The sequence below is a fragment of the Acaromyces ingoldii genome (genome assembly GCF_003144295.1).
Source record: "Acaromyces ingoldii strain MCA 4198 unplaced genomic scaffold FA10scaffold_1, whole genome shotgun sequence".
In the NCBI taxonomy this organism is placed as follows: domain Eukaryota; kingdom Fungi; phylum Basidiomycota; class Exobasidiomycetes; order Exobasidiales; family Cryptobasidiaceae; genus Acaromyces; species Acaromyces ingoldii.
This window is the reverse complement of record NW_020290247.1, coordinates 1,188,313-1,213,956: the sequence shown is the minus strand read 5'-3', so window position 1 is coordinate 1,213,956 and position 25,644 is coordinate 1,188,313. Positions and strand designations below refer to the sequence as shown.

General features: G+C 55.8%; 8 protein-coding genes across 8 annotated transcripts; 2 read left to right on the top strand and 6 right to left on the bottom strand.

Moving 5' to 3' along the window:
* Positions 1-696: 696 nt before the first annotated feature.
* Positions 697-1,674, top strand: FA10DRAFT_225178 (hypothetical protein; the record flags this gene model as incomplete). The annotated part of the gene is made up of 2 exons (XM_025518638.1): positions 697-923; positions 987-1,674. The coding sequence occupies 2 exons, from the start codon at positions 697-699 to the stop codon at positions 1,672-1,674; spliced, it is 915 nt and encodes a 304-aa protein (XP_025380278.1).
* A 243-nt stretch (positions 1,675-1,917) lies between these two features.
* FA10DRAFT_290205 (AAA-domain-containing protein) lies at positions 1,918-3,536 on the bottom strand (the record flags this gene model as incomplete). Its single annotated transcript, XM_025524337.1, has 5 exons — positions 1,918-2,085; positions 2,160-2,380; positions 2,434-2,741; positions 2,798-2,992; positions 3,055-3,536. 5 exons carry the CDS (start codon positions 3,534-3,536, stop codon positions 1,918-1,920), a joined length of 1,374 nt encoding a protein of 457 aa, XP_025380277.1.
* A 1,107-nt stretch (positions 3,537-4,643) lies between these two features.
* FA10DRAFT_282748 (hypothetical protein) lies at positions 4,644-5,555 on the bottom strand (the record flags this gene model as incomplete). Its single annotated transcript, XM_025523792.1, has 1 exon — positions 4,644-5,555. The coding sequence occupies one exon, from the start codon at positions 5,553-5,555 to the stop codon at positions 4,644-4,646; it is 912 nt and encodes a 303-aa protein (XP_025380276.1).
* An 804-nt stretch (positions 5,556-6,359) lies between these two features.
* Positions 6,360-8,024, bottom strand: FA10DRAFT_236401 (concanavalin A-like lectin/glucanase). Its single transcript, XM_025519073.1, has 2 exons — positions 7,073-8,024; positions 6,360-7,007 (listed from the first exon to the last, which is right to left on the bottom strand). The coding sequence occupies exons 1-2, from the start codon at positions 7,881-7,883 to the stop codon at positions 6,511-6,513; spliced, it is 1,308 nt and encodes a 435-aa protein (XP_025380275.1). The 5' UTR covers positions 7,884-8,024; the 3' UTR covers positions 6,360-6,510.
* Positions 8,025-9,295: 1,271 nt separating this feature from the next.
* FA10DRAFT_224682 (hypothetical protein) lies at positions 9,296-12,151 on the top strand (the record flags this gene model as incomplete). Its single annotated transcript, XM_025518619.1, has 3 exons — positions 9,296-11,015; positions 11,081-11,280; positions 11,333-12,151. The coding sequence occupies 3 exons, from the start codon at positions 9,296-9,298 to the stop codon at positions 12,149-12,151; spliced, it is 2,739 nt and encodes a 912-aa protein (XP_025380274.1).
* Positions 12,152-12,377: 226 nt separating this feature from the next.
* On the bottom strand, positions 12,378-16,133 carry FA10DRAFT_298507 (hypothetical protein). The gene is made up of 9 exons (XM_025524608.1): positions 15,848-16,133; positions 15,707-15,786; positions 14,539-15,643; positions 14,422-14,463; positions 14,163-14,363; positions 14,012-14,104; positions 13,744-13,952; positions 13,570-13,687; positions 12,378-13,512 (listed from the first exon to the last, which is right to left on the bottom strand). Exons 1-9 carry the CDS (start codon positions 16,019-16,021, stop codon positions 12,499-12,501), a joined length of 3,036 nt encoding a protein of 1,011 aa, XP_025380273.1. The 5' UTR covers positions 16,022-16,133; the 3' UTR covers positions 12,378-12,498.
* A 541-nt stretch (positions 16,134-16,674) lies between these two features.
* FA10DRAFT_263779 (hypothetical protein) lies at positions 16,675-20,503 on the bottom strand. The gene is made up of 5 exons (XM_025520367.1): positions 20,376-20,503; positions 19,838-20,275; positions 17,135-19,764; positions 16,978-17,067; positions 16,675-16,912 (listed from the first exon to the last, which is right to left on the bottom strand). Exons 1-5 carry the CDS (start codon positions 20,442-20,444, stop codon positions 16,849-16,851), a joined length of 3,291 nt encoding a protein of 1,096 aa, XP_025380272.1. The 5' UTR covers positions 20,445-20,503; the 3' UTR covers positions 16,675-16,848.
* A 108-nt stretch (positions 20,504-20,611) lies between these two features.
* Positions 20,612-25,539, bottom strand: FA10DRAFT_263778 (hypothetical protein). The gene is made up of 4 exons (XM_025520366.1): positions 25,179-25,539; positions 21,499-25,110; positions 20,990-21,436; positions 20,612-20,921 (listed from the first exon to the last, which is right to left on the bottom strand). The coding sequence occupies exons 1-4, from the start codon at positions 25,377-25,379 to the stop codon at positions 20,787-20,789; spliced, it is 4,395 nt and encodes a 1,464-aa protein (XP_025380271.1). The 5' UTR covers positions 25,380-25,539; the 3' UTR covers positions 20,612-20,786.
* Between the last annotated feature and the right edge of the window lie 105 nt (positions 25,540-25,644).

Sequence of the window (25,644 nt, the reverse complement as noted above, 5' to 3'; positions counted from 1 at the left end):
TAGACCAATAACAATTACAGGCAGCCTCCTCCTCCTTCGCTGCTTGCTGACGCTCTGTATTGCATACCGAAGAAATCGTTCCATTCAGAAGGTCCAATGTCACACCCTGATGCTCCGTCGTCGATGGACGACGTCACGCAGGGTTTCAGGAATACGCACCTAAACCACACCACTTTTTACTTTCCTTGGCTACAGCCACGCACATTTCTCGAATGCTCTGACCCTTTACTACTGTACGGGCAGTGGCCATTCCTCTCCTCCAGAGCGAGAAGACGTCTTGACGATCAAGAGCTGTGTGCGATATTACATTAAGTCGACGAAAATTCTTCTTCTGCCGTCGTCCTGGCTCCTCTCTAGTCAGGTCATTTGCACAATGTCTGAGAAAGTCAATGAACGAATCAGTGTCGAGAAAGCTCGTTTCCCCAGGTGTTTGTGCCGCCGTAGTGGCTCAGTCGTATTCGCACGTCCCCTTCCGTATGGCCGGCGAAGGACGAGGCTCAATCACCGTGATGACCGATGAACGAGGAATGGCCCCACTCACGACGGCCTGATGGACCCGTCTTGCGAAGGACACTGAGAAGTATATATTGCGAGCAATCGTAGACCCATGACCAAGTTCTCCTAACTCTACAAACCCTTCTTCCTCCGACTCGATTTCGCCCCACCCATCCACATTCCTTCCTCGCCAAAATGGTCATGATCGCTCCCGTTGCTGCTGGCCTTGCCGCCCTTTCGATGGTTGCTGCTGCCCCCGTTGAGCAGACGATTGCCAAGCGTGCCGCTCCCGGCCAGGCTGACATCGACACCGTCATTCTCAACTACGCCCTTACCCTCGAGAACCTCGAGAACGCATTCTACCGTGACCACCTTCCCTCCAAGGCTGCTTTCAGCAAGGCCGGCTACCCCTCGTGGGTCCACGACCGGTTAGTCAAACCTCATTGCATCCATGAAGATGGACCTGTGCTGACTTTTACCGACAATTACAGCTTCACGGAGATTGGCGGCCACGAAAAGGCACACGTTGCCTTCCTGTCCAAGGCTCTTGGCGACAAGGCCGTTAAGGAGTGCACGTACGACTTCGGCGTCACGGGCGTCAAGTCGTTCATCGCCACCTCGCAACTCCTCGAGGGTGTTGGTGTGAGCGCCTACCTCGGCGCTGCCCAGAACATCACCAACACCGACTACCTCACGGCCGCCGGCTCTATCCTCACCACTGAGTCTCGCCACTCTGCTTGGGTTCAGTCGTCCGTCGCCAAGTCGGACGCCTACGGTGCGACGCAGGACACTCCCCTCAACTTCAACCAGACCTACTCGCTCGCCGCTCCTCTCATCAAGAGCTGCCCCAAGTCGAACGCGGCCCTGCCCGTCACCGCCTTCCCAGCTGCCTCGATCTCGCCTGCCGCGCCCAAGGTCGGCCAGACGGTCACCGTCACGTCGAGCAAGCTCAAGTCGGGCCAGAAGCTCGCCTTCATCACCGGTGGTGGTGTCGTCGCTTTCGCCGACATCAACGACGGCAAGGCCAAGCTCCCCGCCGCTGTTGGTTTCGGCCGCACCTACGGTGTCATCGTTCCCGGTGATGCCAAGACCGTCACTGACGAGAACACCGTCGCTGGCCCCGTTGCTTTCGACATCCTGCCTACGGCCAGCGAGGCTGCTGCTTTCTACAGCCAGTAAACGCATCTCCTCATCTCGTCGAAAGATACCACTCTCTATAGTAATAGCTTCGACAATCTTTTGTACCCGCTAAGTATCTAACCACCCTCCTCCCCTGATTCACGCAGTCGCCGCCGTGTCTGGCAGTCGCGCTACTATAATCAAAACAATTCCTAGCATCCCACTGTCAGTGTTTGATGGAATTCATGCACTTTGCTGTCTATGAGCGATTGGTGGTTATAGATTACACGACATGCGTTGATGTCACAATGTCTTGGCGCCTTGCTGTGCGCTGCGCATTTCATCCTTCACGTCCCGCAGGGCTAGCGACATGGCTCGTGCCCATCTGTCAGGCGTCGTCTTTGCTCCGACGTCGAGGTAGCGGGCGTGCGCCATCACAGGCAACTTTCGAAGTGTCCGTCCCGAGATACCCTACGAAAAAGTCGTGTTGTGAGAAGACAGGTGGAATTGGGACTTCATACGCTGGCCAGCAATGCCCCACTCACAACACAGCTTTCCGCCAAATGCCACAGTGTCCTCGTGATTGCATCTTGAGAGCCGTTTGCATGTCTCTCTGCAGCGTCCGCGGCATCACTTATATCCAGTTGCTGAACTAGACCGACGCGCATCAGCTCTTCGACGCAAGAGAAAAGAACCGAGTAGATGGCTTCCGCCGGGGGAGGTCCGATGTATTGCTTGATGTCAGCCCTATCAATGAAGGCGTCGTCTGGCGAGCAAAATCAGTGTCTCGTCTCGTCGCATTTAGAACGAATAGCTCACCGATGGAGTCTGAGATATTAGAAGTCGTCATGACGAGGCAGTTCTTGCGCTGCTTGAGCTTATCGAGCTGCGTGAGCAGAGCATTGACGACTCGCAGCGAGTCCGAGGGCTCGCTACCTGACCCAGCCGAGCTCCTGGCCTTTGTCAAACTTTCCACCTCATCAATGAGGATGACGACAAACCCATCCTCATCTTCCACCATCTCTGTGACCATCGAAAAGAGCCTCTGAACCAGCTTGCCAGACTCGCTGAACCACTTTGAAAAGAGCGAGTGGGAGTTGACCTCGATTAGCTTGCCATGCGTGAATCTTTGAGCTCGTAAGTGGGGGTTTTGCTACACGGAGAAGAAGGCGACCTGGCTCACTTGTTCGACAATCGTATGGCAAGCTTCTGCGCAAGGGCACGGCAGAGCGAGGTCTTGCCTGTCCCTGGAGGTCCATGCAAAAGAACAAGACGGTTCCACGAGACAATATTGAAATCGATGTCGGCGTCGGAAAAGACCAGAGTGGTGTAGATGTAATTGAGGAGTCTCGTCTTGATGTCGCCTTCGTAGATGAGACTGTGTTTGGAGAGTATGTGAGCTCAAAGGATACTCATACATGCAAATGACGGGCTCCTCACCTCTCCCACACCCCTTCGAGCTCCATATTGGGTAGCTCCATGACTGTGGCAGCCATGACGTCGGAGCCCGATACATCTCCTGCTTCGGGGTCTGCTGCGCTCAGTTCGTCGATGTCATCCCTCGCTGCAGCTTGATAGACATGGACGACGAACTCGACCTCTTCGCCGTTCGAAATCCTTCTTCTTCTTGGTGCTATCTTGGAGTTGTGGTGAGCGCACGAGCAACCTCTACGTCCTTCGTGCGACTCACTGGATTCCCCAAGTCGGATCTTCTCGACTTCTGATAACGGCCCCGTCTTTTGCTCCTTCTGCCACCCTTCCAGCATGAGACCCGGGCGCAGATCTCTCTTGGATAAACCAAGATAGGAGGTGACGGCCGAGCCAATCATCGAAAGCGGGACGCTGCAATCTTGTTTTGCTCGCACCTCGACATCGAGCCGCACCGACACTGCAATGGGCTCCCCATCCTCCTCGTAGTCCATGGTCACCGTTGCTGCATTGAGCCCTGTCGCGCTTGAGCACTCTCCTGTTACCCCACGTACATCTTCTCTCGGCAACTCTTCCGGCAAGTAAGCTGCCGCCGGCGCTGCCACCGCCGAAGATATTGAAGTCATGTTGGTGTCGCGATTTCATTCGATGTCTTCGAGCTCAAAAAAAGCGCGTCAATCTGTGTAACACACGTGCCGCGCTCTCTCGGTCGGTCATGACACCACGAGGCCTCTATTGAAGTCGTCACGGCCTCTATCATCTTTCCCCTTGCTCCTTGCCATGCTATCTACTCTTCCAAAAAGACCGCTAAATAAGCAAGTAAGCCGTGTCAAAGAGATCATGCCGCACAACAAAGTGGCTCTGGCCATCACAGCCAAAGCAACACATCGACGTGACAGTGTATCTGTCATTCGCTCTGTCATTTGTTATTGTCGCTCCTGAGTCAGCACCGCGGGGATGGACTTTCGGATGTTTCCTGGTCTTGCCTTGCCCTGTATCGTTTGTCGCTTCCGCCTCTGCTGTCTCACAAAGAGAGCCAAGAGTTCGGTTCGGCTCAGATCAGCCAGAAGTATTGTAGTGTGGTCGTGTACCTCACCTCCTCTTGCTCTTCGGCCGTTCATGCAACGGAACACGCGACCAAAGCAGAAGTCCTTCGATAAATCAATTTGTCTCGAGACCTTTTCCTTTCGCGGTCCAGGTCTTTTCGTTCGGTGAAATCGCGCAAACTCACTTGTCCGCTGCAACACAGGCTAAGATGGCACACGATGTACACCCAGAAGATATCTTCGATACCACACTCACCCACCTCCGATCCACTTTGCGCTCGCCTTTGGTATTTCCCAGGGCTATCTTTCATTCTCAGACCCTTCGTGGTCGATTTGTCGTCCGCGTTCCCGAGCTCCGTCTGTCGGTTGAAGACCACTCAGCCAAGAAAGGCACGGGTGATCGGGGTTATGGCAATTAACAGGATAAAGAGTGATGTTATCAACATAAATTATTGTCCAGGGAGCTTCCGCTTGCCGGGCCTTGCTACTTCAGGGGGGGGCTCTGGCAGTGGGCTCCGCACTACGGGCAACCGCAGAGGGGATCAGAGTACGGACTTAAGCGCTCTTGACCGGGCAGTTGGAGCTCTTGCAGTAGCCGTTGCTCTCCGTGATGTAATTCGGGTCGTTCTGGCCTCCCCAGTTGTCATTGGCCTTGTCGGGGTCCTCGCAGGCCTTGAAGAGGGCGCAGGTGAGCTTGGAGGGGTCGTACTTCTTCTGCGCCGACTCGGGAAGGTCGTCGTACGAGCCGTCGTATTGGTCGTGATATGTGTTGACAAAAACGCAGCCGTTGACCTGGTCGCAGAGCTCGAGGCACTCCTCGATGGTGTCGGTGAGACCGTAGGTGAGGTAGTTGTCGTTGTCCTGGGTGGCAGCGCCGACCTTCTTGCCAGTGTAGACTCCGGTCGTGGCCGTGGTCTCGTAGTCCTCGAAGACGAGCTGGTACTCGCTGCTGGGGCCGGTGCAGATGGGCTCGGGAGCACCGGTCGAGGTAGGGGCCGACGTGGTGCTCGTCGTCGTCGGGGTGGGCTCCGTGCTGCACGACTCAGTAGAGGTCGCCTTGGTCGTGCTGTGATGGTGACCACCGTGACCGGGCTTGTGACCGCCGTGACCACCGTGGCCGCCGTGGCCAGGGTAGTGCGTGGGAGGCTTGCAGCCGGAAGGGATGTGGCCAGGAGGGTTGCCGCCCTTGCAGACGGGACCACCAAAGGCTCCCTTGCGCTTGCATTGGGCAGCGTCACCGCCATCCCAGGGGGGGAGCGAGCCGTGCGAAGGCTGCTTGCCCTTGCACCAGCCGGGCGTCGAGTGCTGGAGCCAGGGGGGGATCGCCGCACCGTAGCACTTCTCGTCGGAGAGGTAGTGCTTACCGAAGGTCCGACGGTTGACACGTGCCTCAGCACCGTCATCGTGCGAAGCCTGTGCGCCCGCAGCAACGGCAAGGGCCGAAACCAGGAAAAGAGTCGTCTTCATATCGATCAAAGAGCGTGGGGGGGACTGAGAAGGGGAAAGAGAGGGATGAAAGAGGGAACGGGCTGTGATGTTAGGAGACTTTGGAGAATCCACCTTTTATCATCCTACATCTTCACTCCCTCTCTTCGTGCTTTCGTCCTAAGCGAGATCCCACTTGTTCCTAGCGGTCTAGTCTCCAAGCAGCAGCGACAACGGTCACAGACTAGTCACGCAGGTACTTGCTCCCATTCTGGACCTCTGCGGCACCATGCTCTTTGCCTGCGAACGGACTAGAAGAGACATGCAGCGCCGAGAACAAACATTGTGCGGGTCAAAAAGCTTGGCCGTGGTACGTCCGAGACATCGATGAGTCGAGACCGTCGTCAGCTTGCTTGCAAAAGAAAGAGAACAAAGGAAGGTCCGTTAATTAAATCTCCGCAGCAAGAGAGCTTCTCTGCCAATATAAATTAATGTTACTTTCTTCGAGTGGTAAGTGATGGCTTTGGGCAAGCCAAGGGGCAAGTTGCTCCGTCTCGGTCGCGTGGGACCTGCATAGCTGAACTGAAACCATTGGTTGCCCGGCGAGATCGAGCAACGAAGGAAGACTGATCTGCGTTTCAAAGAGATTTGCGATGCAAGCAAGCTTACGCACTCACTGATGGCACCCAGAAAAAAAATTGCATCGCCTTCTTTCCCTCTTTCCGCGGAAACTAGACTAAGCGCGCATGATCAAAGTAGACAAAAGATCGCCCGTGCTTCCCATGAGCATACGTGGACCGTGCCCTTCTCTTCTTGCACGACGGTCTTGAAGATGAATGTAGAAAACCTTGTTTGGGCGGGCAAAAGGGGGACATTGATACATTATACAGGGCGAAACGAGACTCTGGAAGCATGAGGAACTGGACTCTAGATGTTATCGTTGAGGTTGCGTTGAAGCGGCAAAGATCAGACGTTAGCGTGGGCAAGCGATAAGAAGCTAGCATTGCTGCCAGATTTTCACCGAGTCGATGACCATTGCACGGTCCTCGACCTTGGTGGGCCAGGTGGGAAGCCACTGGTCTCTTGCCGACCAAAAGTCACGCTGTGGATTCTTGCTCTGGTCGCTCCACGGCTTTCCGTCGGGCGAATCTGAATCTTGGAACCAGCCGTTTGTACTTCCTACCGCGACCGAGAGGATAAGGTAGAAGTCCTGATCAAAGGGAGCCACATCGACGATGTTGGCTCCGTTGGACTTTGTCCAGGGGTTCTCGAGTGTCGTTCCATTCTCCAGGCTGCTTGGAAAATTGCCCTTGGTCCAAAAATCGGTGCCGAACTTGTAGCTAAAGACTTCGTAGGCCCTTGTTCGCTGCCATGTGACGAGTTTCTTGGGTGTCCACTCGAGACCAAAAGTGTGCATCTTCTGGTTCCACAGATTCTGAAAGAGGTTCAGGTGGCCGTTTGTGAGAGCGTAGCGATCGAGGGCGGGTAATGGTGCTACTCAGTTGCAAGACCAGAAAAGTCAGTCATGTCTGTCAGCACTCTGCAAAAGAAGGACTCACCCCAGTGCATAGTGCTCGTCATACGGCTCGATAAGTCATCTTGGCGCGAACGAGACGGATTGCCTTTGCCCTCGAAAATGTCAATTTCTCCGCTTGCAGGCCACGGGCCGTAGACTTCCTTGGAGGGCATCATCCAGACCGCTGGCCAGATCCAATCGCCAGTAGGCATACGAGCCGTGACTTCAACCTTTCCGAAGCGAATGGTCTTGCCGCTGATCTTCGTGGTCAAGCGTGCAGACTGGACAGGAGGAAGAATGATTCCGGTCGAAGCATTCGAACGAACGGCGCAATAAAAGTCCGACTTGTTGGCAGAGGTGCAGGCGCCGCTATCTGTGAGGTTGAGAGAGTACCCATCGGCGATGGCCGCTTCGCCCGTCATGTCCGATGTCAGGGTGGGAACGATGTAGAGCTGATTGTTGCGAACGAAAGAATTGTTCGCACTGTCTGTGGTCCATTCGAACTCCCCTGTCCCCCAGCCACCGGTCTGCTGTTCGTGACTCCACACGTCGGTGTTGATCTTGCCCTGGTCAAAGTGATCTTCCAGAACGAGGCAGTAGTTATGCTTGTCCTTCATCGTGTTGAGGGCTGTCACGACCATCATGGCGACGACAGCGGCCACACCCAGCAGGGCGCTGCCAAGGAACATCCATCGGACCTTGAGATCAGCCCTTTGGCGCTTCTTAGCCTCCAGCCAGGGCTTGTCGGAGGAAGCTTTGGCTTGTTGCACCTCTCCCGCTGGCTTCTCGACGAATTCCTGTTGCTGCTGCTGGAAAGCCTGCGCTCTCGCCTCTTCAGTCATCGACGGGGGCATTGTGAGGTTTTGAAGATGCTCTTGATGGCGGTAGATGGGCGACGAGCACTGGATACTTTGAAGGGCGCTCTGTCTTTGTACTTGTGCAGGTCTTGAGCGCTACCAAATTTGTGTCAAGTGCTGCACACCAGGTGATCCAGGTCCACATTGCGCAAAGGAAAAAAAAATACGGAAGTGAAACTTTGATGCCGCTTGCAGTATTGGCGGCCGGCCATCGCTCTGGCTCCGTCGGAAATGGATTCATATCAAGTGGATTCATCTTGTCGCTGAGAAATGCAGATTCTTTTCGCAACGCAGCGGCCTAAAGGGCTCGGATATCGTGGTTCAAAAGAAATGAACCTGGGTGTGCTTGCTGATCTTCTGCAGTAAGTCCGCGAACTAGAGAAAATTCGAATGAGCAAACAAAGTGATCTACACTAAAATTTCGGATTCCGGGTGCTTGGGCTGGGCCAGGAGGGATCGATTTGCTTGTGTTTCTCATGCGAGGTTTCAGTGCTTCCACCGAACAGCACCGGCAACCGCTGCATCTGCACACTTCCTGAGGTACGATAAGTGGCTTCTCAACAACGCATCGGAGCAAAGGAAGGGCCTTTCTTTAGACTTGCACCTGGGTGCTTTGTTGCCGCGCTCGGCCTTTCCTGATCGTCTATTCTGCAATGTGCTTTGACACAAGCACGGCGTCTGCTCCTCTTCTTTGAGCAATTTATCGTCTAAGCACCGTCGTTCAAGGACCTCGACTGCACTTCTTATTGAAATTTTTAACTGGAAGGAAAGACATCCAGAGACAAGGCACGGCACCTGGCGGAAAACTCGCCGCTGCCGACGCAATCTCGTCCATTCTTTCCTGCCCTCGTTCCTATTCATCACCACAGCCTTTCTCGCCCTCTTTCTTGCTGATTGATAGCACTCACATTCGTTTGGTTTTTTTCGCTATAAGTCCTCGCTCAGCTATCAAGGGTTGCACACCCTCCTATCGCCCCTTCCACTCTTCCCCTCTCGACCAAAACCGCGCTTCGGTCTCACCTTCCTTCTCTCCTCCCCCTCTTCCTCTCCTTTCTACCTCTCCCTACATGGCCGAGCCTCATACGCCCGCCGAGAGCCTTTCTGGCCACGGGCAGGCGGCAGCGCCCTCGTCTTGGAGACCGGAATTTCTTTCTTCGCCGCCCCCTAGCGTCTCTGGCCACGGCTTCAGCTCATTCCGCCGCCATACCCGTCAAAACTCTTCAAGTGGTAGCGGCAACCAAGAACCTCAAAGCAATGCCTATACAAATCACAGCGCCATACCACAGAGCCCATCGGGGAGCACCCATGGTCACCACAATCTCTACCCGCAATACCAATCGCAGCACGGTCATGAGAGTGGAGCGCACACGCCTGTGAGCCACCGTGCCAAAGAGCACGCCCTCAATATCATGGCGAAGCACACATACCAGGAAGCTCGTAAGCAGCAGCTCATTTGCCCAATTCACGTCGAAGCAGCCAGCGGATCCGACGTAGGTGCGGCCGTGACCTCTGAAGCAAACCAGCGCTTGGCTCTCGAAGGCGTGGCTCTCCGAGTGGCAAAGCACGACTATGCCGTATATCCCCGCGACGAGGCCAGTCGTCAATCGTTGCTGCCTTGGATAACCGGGCTTTGCTTTCTCAACGTCGGAGCTGCCATGATTGTGACGACGACGGCCACTGAAGGCATCGTCGATCTGCTCCCCCCTGGCGCGACCGAGGTGGCCATTAGCGCTTCAAACAGAATTCAAGTTGTTGCAGAGGCGGGCGACCTGGCCCATGCTCGAAAGCCTCAAGGCGCGGCCTTCGTTCGGAGGGAGAAATGCCTCGTCGTCTGGACGGATGAAGCTCAACCGCTCCTAGCCGAGGCAAAGAAAATCCATGAACGTCTAGTTACGTTCCTCTGGGACGTTGCAGGCGGCAACTCTGAGGGACCAGCAGAAGGTGGAAGCTACTTTGTCTTTCATGAGTACAACCAGCAGCATCGAAACACGTTCAGAAACGGCTTGTCAACGCCTGGAGAAGGCTTTGGTCCTACCATGACGCCCAGCGAGTCCATCTACGGTGGCGGTGCCCTAACTTCGGGTCAGCAAACACCAGCAAGGAACTTTTCGATTCCACACAGCCCTTCGAATCCTTTCGGAGATGTACAGCACAGCTCTTCTGTCGGCCACCTAGTTCTCTCAAGCGAGAAACCAGGTCAGGGTTCCGACTCTGAGTCGACCGAGGAGGACATTGAAGCCACGGAGCAGGGCTACGAGGAGCGGCCCACCATCTTCATTTCCGCTCTCATGCACGGTCTGGCTGCAGCGCTTGCCCTCGTTTTAAGCACCCTACAGCTACGCGAGGCGCTCCAGTCGTCACTCCTTGATGGTCAGTGGATCCGAATGGTAGTCGCTGCCATCGTTCCTTTCTACTTCTGCATCGTAATGTTCTTTGCCGACAACATCTTCGGCGTCGTCTTCATGCTTCTCGGCCCCGTTCGCCAGTTGCAGATCAACTCTCGCTATTATTCCGGCAAGAAGCCAAAGCCTCTTCGCGGAAATGTCCGTCTGCCACACATCACCATCCAGATGCCTGTCTACAAAGAGAGTCTCCACGGTGTGCTCAAGCCGTCGTTTGAGAGCATCAAGCTGGCCATCAAGACGTACGAGCTGCAGGGTGGAAGCGCTTCAATCATCGTCTCTGAAGATGGAATGGTGCTTATCGATGAAGAGCGCGCTGCCCGCCTGGCTTACTACGAAGAGAACAACATCACCTGGGTCGGTCGTCCCAAGCACGGTACCGATGGCTTCGTCCGTGCCGGTCGCTTCAAGAAAGCATCGAATCTCAACTTTACGTACGAAGTCCTCCTCGAGATTGAGCGTCTCATGGGCCAACGAGGTATTCCTCTCGAAAACAAAGAAGCGTACAATGCTATCTTCCAAGAGGTGCTTGCCGCTCGTCACCCTGATGCCTGCGGTGCCGGGTTAGAGCGCTTCGGAGACTTTGTCCTTCTTGTCGACTCCGACACAAGGATCCCAGAGGACTGCTTCCTGGATGCTGCCAGTGAGATGACGCGTTGCAAAGACGTCGGCATTCTCCAGCACTGCTCCGGTGTGATGATCGTCTCTTCCTCTTTCTTCGAGCAGTGTGAGTACCGCATCGCCAGATATCGTCTGTTTGCGCATGCTGACTGTTTTCTTCCCATCTTGCAGTCATTGGTTTCTTCACACGTCTCGTCAATTTCAGCATCTCCTACGCCATTGCAAACGGTGATGTGGCACCCTTTATGGGACACAATGCCTACTTGCGCTGGAGCGCCATGAAAGAAATCGCCCGAACCGAGATTCTGGACGATGGTCGCCAGACGCTGAAGATCTGGTCCGAAGACCACGTGTCGGAAGACTTCGTTATGGTGAGTCTCAAGAATCAAGTCGGATGACTACGATGTTAATATGAATCGACAGGCTCTCGACATGATTGGACAAGGTTACATCACCAGATGGGCGACATACGCCAACAGCGGCTACGAGGAAGGTGTCTCTCTGACTTGCGACGACGAACTCAATCGATGGCAGAAGTACGCCTGGGGTGTTTCTGAGATGATCTTCAAGCCGTTCTACCAATGGTTTCACCGTGGCCCGATCACACCCCTCTTCAACCGGTTCATCTGGGGTCGCGCTCCGATTCACTACAAGTGGAGTTCGTGCTCATACTGCTTTTCCTACTACGCAATTGCCGTCTCGATGCCCCTCACCTTGGCCCTCACGCTCGTAGGCGGGTGGATCGGTCCCGACGCCCAAGCTCCCTACCTGCCCACATTCCAGGTCTTTGTCGCTGTTGTCGTTGTCTTCACCCTTGGCGGCACCATCTCGCTGGTCATCGTCCGGTTCCGCGCCGGCTTTGGGTCTCTTTGGCGTCTGTTCCTCGAGAACCTCCTCTGGATCCCCTTCCTCGTCGTCTTCTTTGGTGGTCTCTCTTACCACGTCTCGACTGCGCTTCTCTCGCACATTCTCGGTCTCAACATGTCGTGGGGCGCCACGCTCAAGGACGTCGAGATGACTAACTTCTTCGTCGAGGTTCCTCTCATTTTCAAGCGCTTCTGGAGGCTCTTCCTCATCTGCGTCGTCGTAATCGGGGGTGCGGCCGTGGCGGCCACCGACCTCGTTCCCCTCGAATGGAGGCTCGATGGCTTCTTCCTCCTCTTCCCCATCTTCCTCATCTACAGTCTCCACCTCCTCTTCCCAATCGTCCTCAACCCCAACCTCGTCCGCTTCTCTTTCTAAGCAAGCGTGACCCCTCTCCCCGACATCGCAACAGCAGCAATGACAACACACTCTTTTGGCGACGATATCACAGCAACACATTCGCTTTCTCCCTCTGTATATCAATTAGCTTGCTCGCTTCCCTTTCGTCCTTTGTTTGGCCGTCAGTTCTCAGCAAACGCAACTCACACTCATTTCACCTTGCTAATCCGTTACTTGGTTACTCAACCGTACTTAATCTTGCTCTCATTTATATATTGACTTTTGCCCTGCTTACTCAATTGGATAACATCTGTTTGGATAGGAAAGACACTGACTGCTATGAATACAAATTGAAGAAGGTGGCTATGAGGACCCGGGTCGGTGTCCTAAGGCCGATGTACTTGGGAATTTGGCGGCTGTGGTTGATGATGGCGATGATGATGATGTTGTTGATGGTGATGGTGAGATTGCTGCTGTTGCTGTTGCTGTTGCTGATGAGCACTAACGGACCCAAAGAAGATCTTTCGAAGCCTGCCAAAGACGACATGGCGGGTGCCCTCGTCGCCTCCACCGACAAAATCGAGCGTACGGAGCAGGTCCTTGATATTACGATTGTCGCGTTCGATTGGCAGGCCATTGAGCAGGGCTACCCCGCCGGACCCTACAAAAGCCTTTTTGCAAAGGTCGTGGCCCGTGTGTCCAACCTGGAATGGCTCGAGGAGCTCGTACGAAGATGTGCCGCTCTCGATGGGCATCTTGTAGTCGGCCGCCAAGAGGAAGACAGCGGTGGCCTGATAGAGGGCGTGAAGGACGTGTGGAAGGACGAGGAGGCCCCGCTTGGCTGTGTTGAAGAGGTGCCAGATCGAGCCGGCATGAATTAGTGCGCGCCGATGGCCTTCCGAGTGGGCAAAAGAGGCAACAGGGTGGGAAGGATCGCCGATAAGCTGACGATCGAGATAGTCGAAAACCTCTTCGAAAGAGGGCACGAGCAGGCTGAGATGCAACGCGTGCCACCGCGTCCACAAGCACATGGGGTCTGACTTGTGGAGTGAGGCGCCCTCGCGATCGTCGTCGTCGTCGTGTTGAATCCCCATCAAGATTTCTGACCATTTCTTCAAAGCCCACATTAGCTCGCCTGTAGTGGGCAAGCCTGGTTGCGGTCGTCTTCGGAGGAGACAGACGGATGAGTTGATGCCCTCAAGGAGCGCATACATCGTCATGATCGACTTTGGCTCCCATTGGCTTGTCACAGAAGCTCCATTTGCACCGTCTCTTTCGCGCTTGATCGGCCCGGACGCTTTGCTGAACAGGCATTGGTAGTAGTCGGACACGGATGGCAGACGTCTCTCGCCCGTCTCCCAAAGCCGGATAGCAGACCACCACTGCCGAGCGCTATCGATCTGTGGACAGTCTCAGCTGTCAGAACAACCAAAGAGATCACAAGAAGAGCAACTCACAGCAAACAGACGATCGTTGTCGGGCTCCTCCACGTCAAGGACGAAGTGCTGGCTCAATGGCGGAGTGCCCTGGAACGAGCTCAGTTGCGAGTCGTAGACGTGCACCGCAATCACAACGCTGAAATGAGAGTGAGCGGTTGCAATGCAATCCTAGCCGTGGCAAAGGACACTTACCGACGATCCTCCTGTTCTCGAACCCAGGCGCGCCAAAGCTGCTGGAGAATGTCTTCCTGCGCGGCCGTCTCGATATACTGGCACCCTGCAAGCTCAGGCGGGCATACACATGTTGAGTTGGTCTTCTTTCGCAAAAAGAGGCCCAACTCGTGACCTGCCGAAATCGCCAGTGGAAAAACTAGTCGAGCCGTTTGGTAAATTTGGCGGTCCTGCGTGCCAGCTCCGTCAGTAAGAGCACTCCGAGTTCCAAGGGGAGCCCTCAACTCACTGCACCCATGATGGCAAAAGCGTGCCCGATGATGCACATGCGCATCAACTCTGCCAAATTTCTCGGCGTCGACGTTTGACCAGCGAAGAGACACTGCAGATGAGATTAGCTCTGAGACTGCACAAATCACGAAGGGAACGATCCGACTCACAGCGCCCCAGATTGCAGAGCCAGCCAGTCGCCACATCGACACTCCTTGCGTGAGGGCCTCCGTCGATCCGACATAGAGAGAGCCCATGGAGATGGCTGTGAGAAGCAGGCCAGGACTCGTCCCATCCCGCCCGAAGAGGCCCTCGTGAAAGGCCGGCATTGACGGCATAAAGTGGGCGAGGAATTGACGAAACATTGTGTTCTGCAGGGACAGAAAAGATCAGAATGGTGAAGATGCCCATCAAAGGGTCGCCACTTACCGCCAATCTCTTGGGCGTTTGAGGAAGATCCTTTCCTTCGACCTAGAGGACGTAGTCAGTCAGCATCTGCTCAAATCACTCGAAGAAGGCGGACAGTTGCAAAGCGCGCAGACTCACCGCGCTGGTCAAAAGAGAGCGGAGCTTGCTGACAGCAGCCGCGGTCTCCTCCGTGTCGATGTGTTTTGGCTCCGTCGGCGTCCTTGTCCCATCTCCGCCCAGATTGACAGAAAGAGCGCGATGATCAAGGACTGATTGTCCAATCGTGTCAGTGGGCACATCGAGCAGATTGGCCTCTAGAAAGACGTTGTTGAGCAGAGACCAGTCAGCGCCATTAACGAAACCGAAACCGGTATTGAGGTCGCTCAGGTCAAAGTCGCTGCCGAGCTTGTCAATGGGTGGCGGGGGACCAATGGAGGCTGGCGCATGCACAGGCGGATTAGAGCTGTGGTCCAGGCCTTGCATCGCCATGGATCCATGCCTATGGTCCTGTTCTGGCCATGTCTCGATAGCCGTCGGGCCGCCATGACTAGGCTGAGGATGTTGATGAGACGGAGCAGCCGCTGCTGGCGGCGGAGGCGGAGCATGATGATGATGAAATGAACGGTGAGGCATAGGTTCGGCCGCCGATGGGGACGGCGCATGAGGCATCGGAAGGGATGGAGCGGGGAATCTGGACTCGTGAAAATGCGATCGTGGTAGTGCATCGGGGTCAGCATGGTGCGACTGATAGGGACCCTGGTGCAGAGGAGAGGGATGAGCGGCATGGCGGGCGACCTTGTGGCTGTTATGAAGGGGCCCGCCAGCAGCAGCAGCAGCAACGGCGGCTTCGGCCACAAGGTGCAAGCCTTGAGGAGGAGAGCTGCTGTGAATCAGCGTCGAGATGGGCGAGGCAATATTGTGGCTCGGTTGCTGGTTCTCGTACAGGTCCACAGAGGCCCGGCCGGCGCCATTGGAGCTACTTGCAAATGGAGCGAATTCGGGTCCTGTCCGCACCGACGACGTCGGCGCACCGTACCAGCTTCGCTGCCCCTCGGACGTGGGCGAAGGGCCATGGTCGTAGACGTCAGAGTAGTCGCTCGTCTTTCGTCGCCTCTGGACAATGTCACTTGGCTCGTGTCCGTCCTGGTGACCCTGCTGCACAGGCTCAGCTGCTGCCGACGTAGAAGCCAAAGAGCTTTCCTCCTCGCCGTGGACGAGATGACGATGCCGGCGGAGGCTGTCTCTGTGGTTTTCATCGGAGTGAGCCGACGCAGCTCCCGTGACAATCTCCATCATTCCTACTCACGGCCTCGAAAAAGACTTTTCGCAGAGCGGGCACTTCCTCACATTGGTCCCACGATGGATGGCCTCGTGTCGGAGAAGATGCTGCCGCGATGGAGATATCAGCAACATGGACCCAATGTCTTATGAAAGCCATCCGACCTACCGTTGACTTTGAAAACGTCTTCCCGCAGCCTGGCCGAAGACATTGGAGTCGCGCATGCCCCGAACGCTTGCCATCCGCACCGACTGGCTCTTGATGAAGAGAGCTGTCTCCCTGGAAGCCACGTCTGTCGCCCCCACTATCGGCGCCAGGCGGCCGAGCAAAGTGGTGGGTCATCCTCCCTCGGAAGTGATTATCCGTGTGCGCGCGCGCGTGCGTGAGTGCGTGAGTGTGTGCGCGTCTGCTAGGAGTGATCGTGTGGGGTCGAGATCTGAGCAGATCGTGGGTGGACGTTATCTCTATTCGGTGGATCACGCAGCCTTTCCGACCAGGAAAGCATCATTAATAAAATCGGTCAAGATATTGCAGTAGTGTAGTAGTTCTGCCGATTGAATCCCAGCACGTGGGCGCGATGCACAGTACGATACTGCAAATTGCCTCGCTTCGTCAATCCGAGGCGCACTTCGACGGACTGGGAGTCCGACAAGATGGAGGCCAGTAGGAATCGAAGCTCTGTAGGAGGAGGGGTTGATCGGAAATGTTGGTCTGTGCTTCTCTCATTTGCGTGTAAGAGAGAGGCCCCACGCTGCACCGAACAAGGGGTATCTGTCAAAAGCACAGGGCAGAGATTTCCTGCTTGCAACTTTTAACGGGAGACCCCACCGATAGAGCCACACTTCCCCCCACATACCCGGCGGCACGGTGCCTCGCTCGACGAAAGTGCGGTGGGGTGCACAAACGGGACTTGAAGTAGGAGCAACGAGCCCCCAAAGATGTGCAAATCCATCGTCTACCAGGTGTAGCTTGAGATCCACGACATCGTTGCACTACGACACTAATAATACTGTATGGTTCAATGGGACCCAATCGATTTGGCGCGTTTCCGTAAGGAGGAAAAAAGGAGACGAAATGAAAGTGAAAAAAGAGAGGATTTACGAAGTTTAGTCTAAAAGGCTTCCCCGTCTCTCGCTAGGCCCATGCGTTGCTCCTCAGCGAGCAGCCGGTCAACTTCCCTCCAAGGCCGTTCTGACACCATGTAGTACGTCCAAGGACCGCAGGGTGATGTGTCTGCAGGGCAGAAACGTAAGCGCTCGAAGCTGTAATTGGCTTTCTTTTCGCTCGCACAGACCCACCTTCTTGTCGGACTGACGAGCCCCATATGCCATAGATCGGAGCCCGTGTCCCGGGCGGGCCTGCCTGTACACCGCTCAAAGACCATCGACTGTTGGCGTGCATATCATTAGCACCACTTGCTTTGAAAGGATGTCAAGAGAGAGACTGGCAACTTACTCTTCGCCATCATAACGATGGACCAAGTCCCAGTGGACGGCCACAACCGATCGAGGCTTACGTGTCGTATCTCCTTCGGCTCTGTAGCCACTCGCATTACCCGCCTCCCGCTCTCGATAGTAGTCTTCATCAGCCGTCGCATAGATGGGCCTACACATGCCGTAGACCTCGCCTCTGGGCGTGGGGTCGGGCCCACCGTCAAAAGTGATGGTCCTGCCCCTGAAGCGCAGCCGTGGGAATCTAGCATCTTCATCATCACCTCTTTCCAGCTCTTCTAACAGCCGGTCTTGTTCGTCAAACGGCTTGGCCTGGTCTTTCAGTGGAAGCAGCTCCAGTCGGAGCTGCAGGCAGTCTCCGACGGCTTCCCGCTCTCTCTTTAGCGATGGCGGTGTGATCGGAACCGGCCTGGGCTTGGTAGGGTCCATATTTGTCGCGCCACTCTCTTCGTGGAGGCCTCTCGAGATGGGATCACGGGCATTGAAGGATGCCCATCGAGACCAATCTAGGAAAGCGTAGGTCCCAATCCAGGTGCTCTCGACGTTTGCCCAGTCGAACGGCTTCTCATTATCGTGCTCGCTCCTTGCGTTTTCTTTGCCGAGCGAAGTAGACGACGTCGGCTTGACTTCTTCCTCTTGCTGCCGCGAAGGGGGCCTTTGAGGAACATTGGAAAGGCTGCCCCTCGAATGAGCCCAACCACATGGCGGACAAAGGACCTCAAACCAGCGACGTAAAAGTGAGGCCTGGCAGTCGAGCGCGATGCCGTCACGCATGACGACTCGTTTCGACATCGGGTCCCTTCCCATCAAGCTGCGCCCCTCTGAGTCACACTTGGGTAGGCGGAAGCCCGTCCCCCAACCGTGATGAAGCACGGCGTGGCGAATGTTGCAGTACATGACGATCATAATGGCCTCGACGGTCACCCAGTCCACGCGCTTTTCCATCCTCCAAACGTCGCGAGTCGAGGTCCACGGCAGGGGATCAGAGTCGCCAACATCCACTGGTCTTTCCGTCTTGCTATTGTTGCTGTTGACATTGCTGTCACTACCACTGCTGCTGCTTTTCGGGTTCGTCATCGTTGGTCTTCTCCAGCCTTTAGATCCCATAAGGAAGCCGTGGTGAATCATAGCATTTTTTAGGCGTTGGGCCTCGATATGCGAGAGCAGACCTTGCGAAACGGCAATGGCAGTCTCCCTGATTTCAAAGAAGAACTCTGCCTCGGAGTCGTCCGATTCTGACGTGTCCGAATTGGAGTCGGACTGGTATTCGCTGTCGCTTTCGTAATCCGAATTGCCAGCGTTGGTCAGCTGCGCAATGAGCTCTTCGGCGCTCATACCGACCTCATTGAATACATGATGAGCGTCAATTTGTGGTCCACCGTCTTCTTCGTCGGACGTGTCCTCATTGTCGCCAGAAACGTGCTCTTCGCCTTCGTCACCTGTGCTCAAGAGCTGGTCCGGATCATCCTCTGGCGCGGCTTCCAGAGCAACCTCGACGGAATGGCCGTCGTTCTCGAAAGTGGCGGCATTTCCAGCTGCTTCCTGCTGTTCTTGTCCTTCTTCTTCCAGTTCTCTTTCCCGCCTCCGATCCACGAAGCGTCGGCCGTCCAGTGCCAGACAGCGCTCCCTCCACGGCCTTAGAGGTCCATAGCTGGTCTCGGGTCCATACCTCGCATTGTCATATACGATCTCTCTCGCCGCTCCTCTCAGTTGATTGTCACCATGCAGACCTAGGTAGCTTCCTAGCGGCGGTTCGTGCATGTTGGCCAGCGACGCATCTGCTTGGTCGAGCGGATCGCGATAATATGCTTCGTCGAAGTCGCTTTCTTCGTCTTCTTCTCTCCCCTCGTCGGATCGCAGCACGCCTTGACTCTCCTCTCGAATGTGACGGCCAGGTCGGGTACCATGAAGGACGTGAAGCTCGGCGGCTAGCTGCTCGTCGACGGTCTCGACGTCCTCGAGCCGTCCCATCCTCAAGCCCTCGGCTCCACTGCTGCGGGCGGCTTTGGACAGCAAAGCGCCTTCGTTTGGCCCGTTTCCCGATGCTCGATGCTCGTAGAGGAGGTGTTGCAGATCAGAGGGGTAGTTTTTGAGGGCCAGTCTCGTCGAACGACGTCGATTCACGACCTTCCCTTCTTCGTCTTCGTCATCCATACCGTTGCCCTCCGCGTCCAAGAGCGACTTCGACGAGATACGCTGGCGCTTTATACCCTTCGATTGCGAGCTCTTCCGATCCAGCCCTTGGCTGCCACCAGATGAAGATCGGTCCCGCTTCTCACCATGGTCTCCCCCTCTCAAGCCGGCGACGGCGGCCTTTGACCCACAAGGGCCCATGACTGTCTTTTCGCTTTCCGCATTGTTACCCTTTCCAAACCTTTCTTTCTGGTACTGCAGCTGCCACTCCTTCAAGCGACGAATGTCGCGCCGAGGATAGACGTACGTCCGAAAGACGTCCTCCTTGCGCTGCGACGTGAGGTGACTCCGGAGGAATTTGGCATTGGCGCCAATTTCATTGTCCCCATCGCCGACCTCTTCGTCATCCCACTCTCCCCCACCAATGTGATTCCATGGGAATGGTTTCCTGGATCTTGCAATGGCCAGTAACGTTCGCAAAGTTTGATTGTAGCTCGAGATCTGGACGGAGTGAAAATCAGCATCACCTGAAGAAGCTTCCGGCTTTACGTTATTCAGGAGGAAGAGGACTTACAAACTCGACAGGTCTCTCCCTGGCTCTCAGCATTGTCTTTCTCGCGACAGCCCTCCTCTTTACCTGCTCTGCGAATCCGAAGTCGTGCCGCTGCGCAAAAGTCTCTTCATCGGTCAGGAAGAGCCGCGGCCTAGCTTCCCGCTCCGAGGTAGCGTCATCGACCGAGGAAGCCCTGGCCTTCTCCTTCTCCTTTCCCTTTCCTTTTTTCTTGGTTTCCTCTGTGGTCATTGACTTCCAACCGCCTCGTCTACGTTGCAGCGGCTCCGTCAAGACGGGATCCTCGACACTCTGCAGGCTCGAGCCGGCATCCCATTGAGCTTCAAAAACCTGCTTCCAGAGGTGGTTGGACGAGTTGATGTGCGACGAGAGAGCGGAGCACGTCTGCGATAGACGGGACAGATCGAAAGGATCTAGATGGATGAGGATGCGATGAAGAAGCTTATCAGAGAGAGGGAGGGAAGGTGGAGAGAGCAACGCCGTGCATGTCAGTGCTCTTCTCTGGAAGCGTCCTTGTGCACAAAGCTGAAGATGCTCTCACCTCCGAGGGAAGGTCAACAAGGCGGCTGGAGGTCGAGGAGGTCGAAGGTAGGGTACTAGCAGCGTCCATAATTACTTTCGCTTTCTCTTGATGAGAGACTGCTCTTAAGATGATGGTGAGTGATTTGGAGCCGACACTTACGATCACTTCAGCTCGGCGCTGCGCTTTCCGTGGCGTCGCACGGGCCACGCCTGACAATTCGAATAATCAAGGCTTATGCAAAGCGCTCCTATGCAGGGTTCAGGTCTGACAGATTACTATTGGATCATGAAGAAGAGCTCATGGATGATGGCTGAAGACAGGATGATGGATGGGGAGATATCGATGCTGTTCACTATGACAAGAATGACACTCAAAAAAAAAGTGCAGACACCTTTCGAAAGACAGATGGAGAGGAAAGCACAACTCAGATCAAAGGTAGACCTCATTGGGCCTATCCCTGCCAGTCCCTCCCGAGAGGCGCATTTCTCCTCTGTTGCATGTTGACTTGGGCTCGCAAACGTCTCGTCGGCAACAGGGGCACGTGCGTGCTCCTTGAAGCCAGGACTGTTTTTTGATGTATCAGTTGCCGTACTCTTCTGAGGAGGAGGAGGAGAGGAGGCCAGATAACGCACCTTAATGCAAATTTCGTGGAACGAATGATCGCAGGGCAGGCTCATGAGCATGTCCAAGCCGTCGTACGTCTCAAGACACACTGCACATCTTGTTTCTCTCTCGGCAAGACGAGCGACAGTCTGCAGCGGAAGATCGTCTGTTGCCACGGCGTCGAGAGGGTCCACGGCGCGTCTCTTTCCCTTGCGATCGGCGGAAATAGCGGGGCTGGTATCGCTGGGAAAAGTAGTGGACGAGGAGAGAGCTTCCGAACAAGCTTTCTCGCCCTCACCCTTGACACCAAAAACGAGCGGGTCAGCGCAGCTACCACCCTGCCATACGCGGTAAGTGCATGTAGGAAATTTGGCCACTACGTCGGCTGGTGCACCCTTGGGACGAGCTTCGCCTAGCTGCATCGACAGCCGCATCAGGTGCTCGTAAGAGTTCCGCATAGCAAATTGTTCATCCGTCTGTCCGTTCCTAGTCAGCAAGCACTTCTTCATCTCAAAAATGACCCACAAGTGCGCCTCACCAGGTAGTTTGCGGGGTCATCTACGATGCTGTCCGCTGCGCTTCCGTAGCGCGACGAGCCCGTGGCGCGCAGAAAGATGTCGGAAAAGACATCTCGGGGACGGTTGAAATGAAGACGAGGAGGGCCGTCTTCGATTGCGCCGTCTGCTTCAGCACCCGCGGTAGCCGTGGCAGAAACTGACGAGGAAGCAGGCTGCGATTCGTTGGATACCATCGACACCGCCCTGCTTCGCCGCTCTTCACGCTCTCTTCGCTCTCGGATCCTCTGCAGACGCGACAGTTGACTGCTGAGTGCACCCGGCGTGTCGTCATCGAGACGGTCGCTGTTCCAAAAGTGAGGCACGCCGCGAGCTCTTCTCTCATTGTCGAGGTGTGTTGATTCGCCTGCAGCAGCAGGAGCAGCACTCGACGCCGGCCGGGCGCTGCTGGTTGCATGCAAGGAGGAAGGAGGCGGAGGCAGTGCGCCCACGAGTCCTTCCAGCCCATTGACGACATCCGTCACGGCGAGAATCCTTCTTCGGACGTTCTCCATCTCCACTATCAAGTTGTCATCGTTGTTGCCGTTCCCCTCGTCTGTCCTCTCACCGGGGCCTCGTCTAAGCTCAGAAGAACGGACGCCTCGCTCATCCTCCGCTTCTTCGAGATTTGACTGTCTGGTGTACGTGGAAAAGGGTGGTGCTGGAGTGCGCCGAGTAACGCTGGCACCCCCACTGCCAGCATCACTGCTGCCTGAGCCACCGCTAAGGTAAGACGAGAGGACAAATGGCCGTAATATAGGATTTCGCTGAGAGGAGGACGCGACCGCAGACGAACTCGCATCGGACGAGGCAAGAAGCGCCTGCAGCCTTCTGTGGTAAGAACCTGGCCCACGCTGCTGATGATCGTGGGGTTGTTGGCGGTGATGGCCGTCTGCCTCGGCAAAGGAGAAGCTAAGCGGCGAACGAGACCGGAGTGAAGGGAGTTGGGGGACGTCGTCATCGGTACCGCTATTTGTTCCGCGCAGGTGCGCCGCTTCGATCCTCTCCTCATTCCCTCGTCCTCCAGCCAAAAGAGGTCGAAGGGGATGACGACTGGGGTTACCTGGAACGGTAGACTCTGGATCCGGAAATTCCATCGCTCGATACGTCGTCATGATCCGTCGCTGCTCTTCGACGCTGGCAGCAGCTCTGTCCGATGCCCTCCATGCTGTCAACGCGTTTGAATGCTCCCCCTCAGAGGAAGTTTCTCCATGGAAAAGCCGTCGACGGCGAAGTGCCATGTCCTCAATCTGGTCATCGATATCCATCAACCAATCCTCAGCAGGCCTACGAGCATTTCGTTGCCGTATCGTGTCACCTCGCTCAGGCACATGGAGCCTGTTCGTTCCCGTCACGGCAGCGTCATCGGGGCGAGGCTCAGGACCGGGTCTTACATGGCGGTGCGACAAGAGTGAACGACGAGTAGAATTCGACGTCTGCTCCGTCGTCGGTGATTGCTCAGGCATTCCGTTGTCAGATGACAGACTTGGAGCGTTACGGTCTTGCATCGAGCTCCTCGACGTCCTCAAGCGCAAAGAGGGTCTCGGAGTGAGGAAGTGTGACGGCCTCGTAAAGGAGAAGGCGTCCGTGGATCCATTGAAAGCTGAGGAAGACGGGTGTTCCCCCGCAAGAGTCAGAGAATGATCCCGTGAAGATCGAGCGAGAGGAGAGGAATGCTGTTCGCTGTCAAGCGGACTGGACGCGCTGCTCATCCGATGCGCTGAGGAAGAACGCCTCGAGGTCGAGCGAAGATGACCGAATGTTTCGACGTTTTCCCATCGAAGCCTGCGCGACTCGGCCACGAGGCTATCCAGTTGGTCGGCGGTGGCCCGCAGGTTTGGCCATGACGAGTCATCGTTGATGTCTCGATCAGTGAAAGCAGACATATTGGGTGTCTGAGCATGATCTCTGATCCTCTGAATGCTCCTCTCCCACCGACGAACGCTACTGATGGTCGAACGAGGCGCCATTTGACGATGTTCACGCGCGGAGGGGAGCATTTCGGCTGCTACCGTCGAATTGTCGCTGTTGTCGACCACGAGGTTTTCCAGTGATGGTGAGTCTCGGCGAACGCTCCTCAATCTCTCTTCTTCGCGCTCAGAGATGCGGTTGAGAGACCAGTCGACCGCCGAAGCAGAAGCTGATGCCGAAATAGACGTATCCGAGTAGCGAGAAGACATCGACAACGAGGATTCTGGCCTTGGGACGCCAAGGTCTGGCAAACGAGTGGGGAGGTGCTCTGGCTGCTCGTCACGACTGCTTTCCCAGTCGAAACGGATGAGACCAACGGCGTCCTCTAGGCTCGCGCTGTCGTCATCGCTGCGCAATCCTCGACTCGTCCAAGCTTGCGTTCGCAAAAGAGCGTCTTCCGGAGGGGGCGACAACGTCAAGTCGATGACCTCGCTGGCGCTGTTGTTGCTGTTGCTATTAATGTTGTTGGCATTGTTGCGCTGCCGGAGGGAGAAGGAGCTTGATGGGCGAGATGACGCCGAGGCACGCGATAGACGCGTGTCGATGGAGGGCAAGCGAGGATGACTTCTGCGGCTGTTGACGTTGTTCGACGACAACCTCGAGTCATGCGAGGACAAATCCCAGTACTCCTGCAGATACCGTGTGGTGCTTCTGGGGAGACGAACCTCTTCCCCGGCAGCGGATTCACCGATGTTGATTTCACTTTCGCCGTCTCGGGCGTCGTCCTCTCCTTCGAGAACGTCGCGGGCTGAGGACGACGTCGTCACCAAGTCGTCAAAAGGGCGAAATCGAAACAACCTGGATCCATCGCTTTGCTGTTGCGCTCCTTGTTGCTCTTGTTGTTCTGGTTGCTGCTGCTGCTGCTGCTGTTGTTGTTGGTTGTGTGGCTCATCGGCGTTGGTTCCGTCCTCGCACAAACCCAACGCAGCGCATTCATGATAGTAGTTATAGTCGACAGAAGAGACAATTGATTCTGCGCGACTCTGAGATGCCTGAAATGTGCGCCGATCTACCTCGATATCTGCCTCGCTGGCCGGCTCCCACCGTGTGTCAAGACCGCCTTGGGCAGGCGGAAACGTAGTAGGGCCCGCCGTTACTGCTCCCCTTTCCTCACTGGTGAGGTCGTGACTGTGATTGGGATTGGTGTGGTCCATGTAGCGCATGGCGTTGGCGAGGATGGAGCTACCGAAGTTGTCGAGGTTGACGTTCGAGATAGACTCGTCGAACGCTCTGGAGAAGTTGAACGCCGGCGGTGATTGAGGAGGAGGGCGAGGAGGTCCTGATGATGCTGTTGATGACGGCCCCTGGGTCGAGCGTCTGTCCGTCTCATCGCTCTCGAGCTGCTGGTGTGCGCCAGATCGCCTCCTCTTCCAGGGTGCACGCCGCCGCGTCGAGGATGAGGGGCTGGCAGTGATAGAGTGCGACGGACGCAGGCTCAGTCCTGAAGCATTCGAGGACGAGGCAGTTGTTGCCCTCATCGACGAAGACGAGCCGCCCGACGCCGAAGGGGTCGCTGCAGACGGAGTGGAGATATCGAGCGAGGAGCCCTGGCGACCTATGGGCGAGCCTATGGGCGAGATAGCTTGCTCGAAGGACCGCTTGAACGTGGAAGAGGGCGTCTGTGGCTGGAAAGTATAACATTCGTTAGCAACTTCGCAGCCACCCTCTGAAGCTTAGGAGAAGTAACACTCACATCGTCATCTCGGTCGATCTGTATCGCCGTGGCAGGTCGCAGGCCGGTAAAGATGCATGCTCGGTCGGCCTCTGTCATGACGTTGCTGGAAGACGCCGATGCGCTGCCTGTCGCAGAGGTCGACGCAGCCTCTCCGCCACTCCTCCTCGTCGACGACAGATAAGGGCGGGTCCTCGTGCTCACAACGGCAGCGGTCGGCATGGCGCTTCTCCCGTTTCCTCCTTTGCGACAAAGGGGGACTTGGTAATAGGGAGACAGGAAAGGGGAGACAAAGGTGCGTTGGTAAGTGCCAATGGCTGCAGTCCCTCCCTATCTCCCCCCTTGGCGGGCGCTGTTACTGCTACTACTAAGGGCCAAGCTGCGCTCGATTTGCCTGCCTACTTACTACTACTGGGCCTAGTCTGGCACCTATTTTTTTTCTATTTTTCCCTTCTTGGGCGGCGGTCGGGCCACCCTATGACGGAAG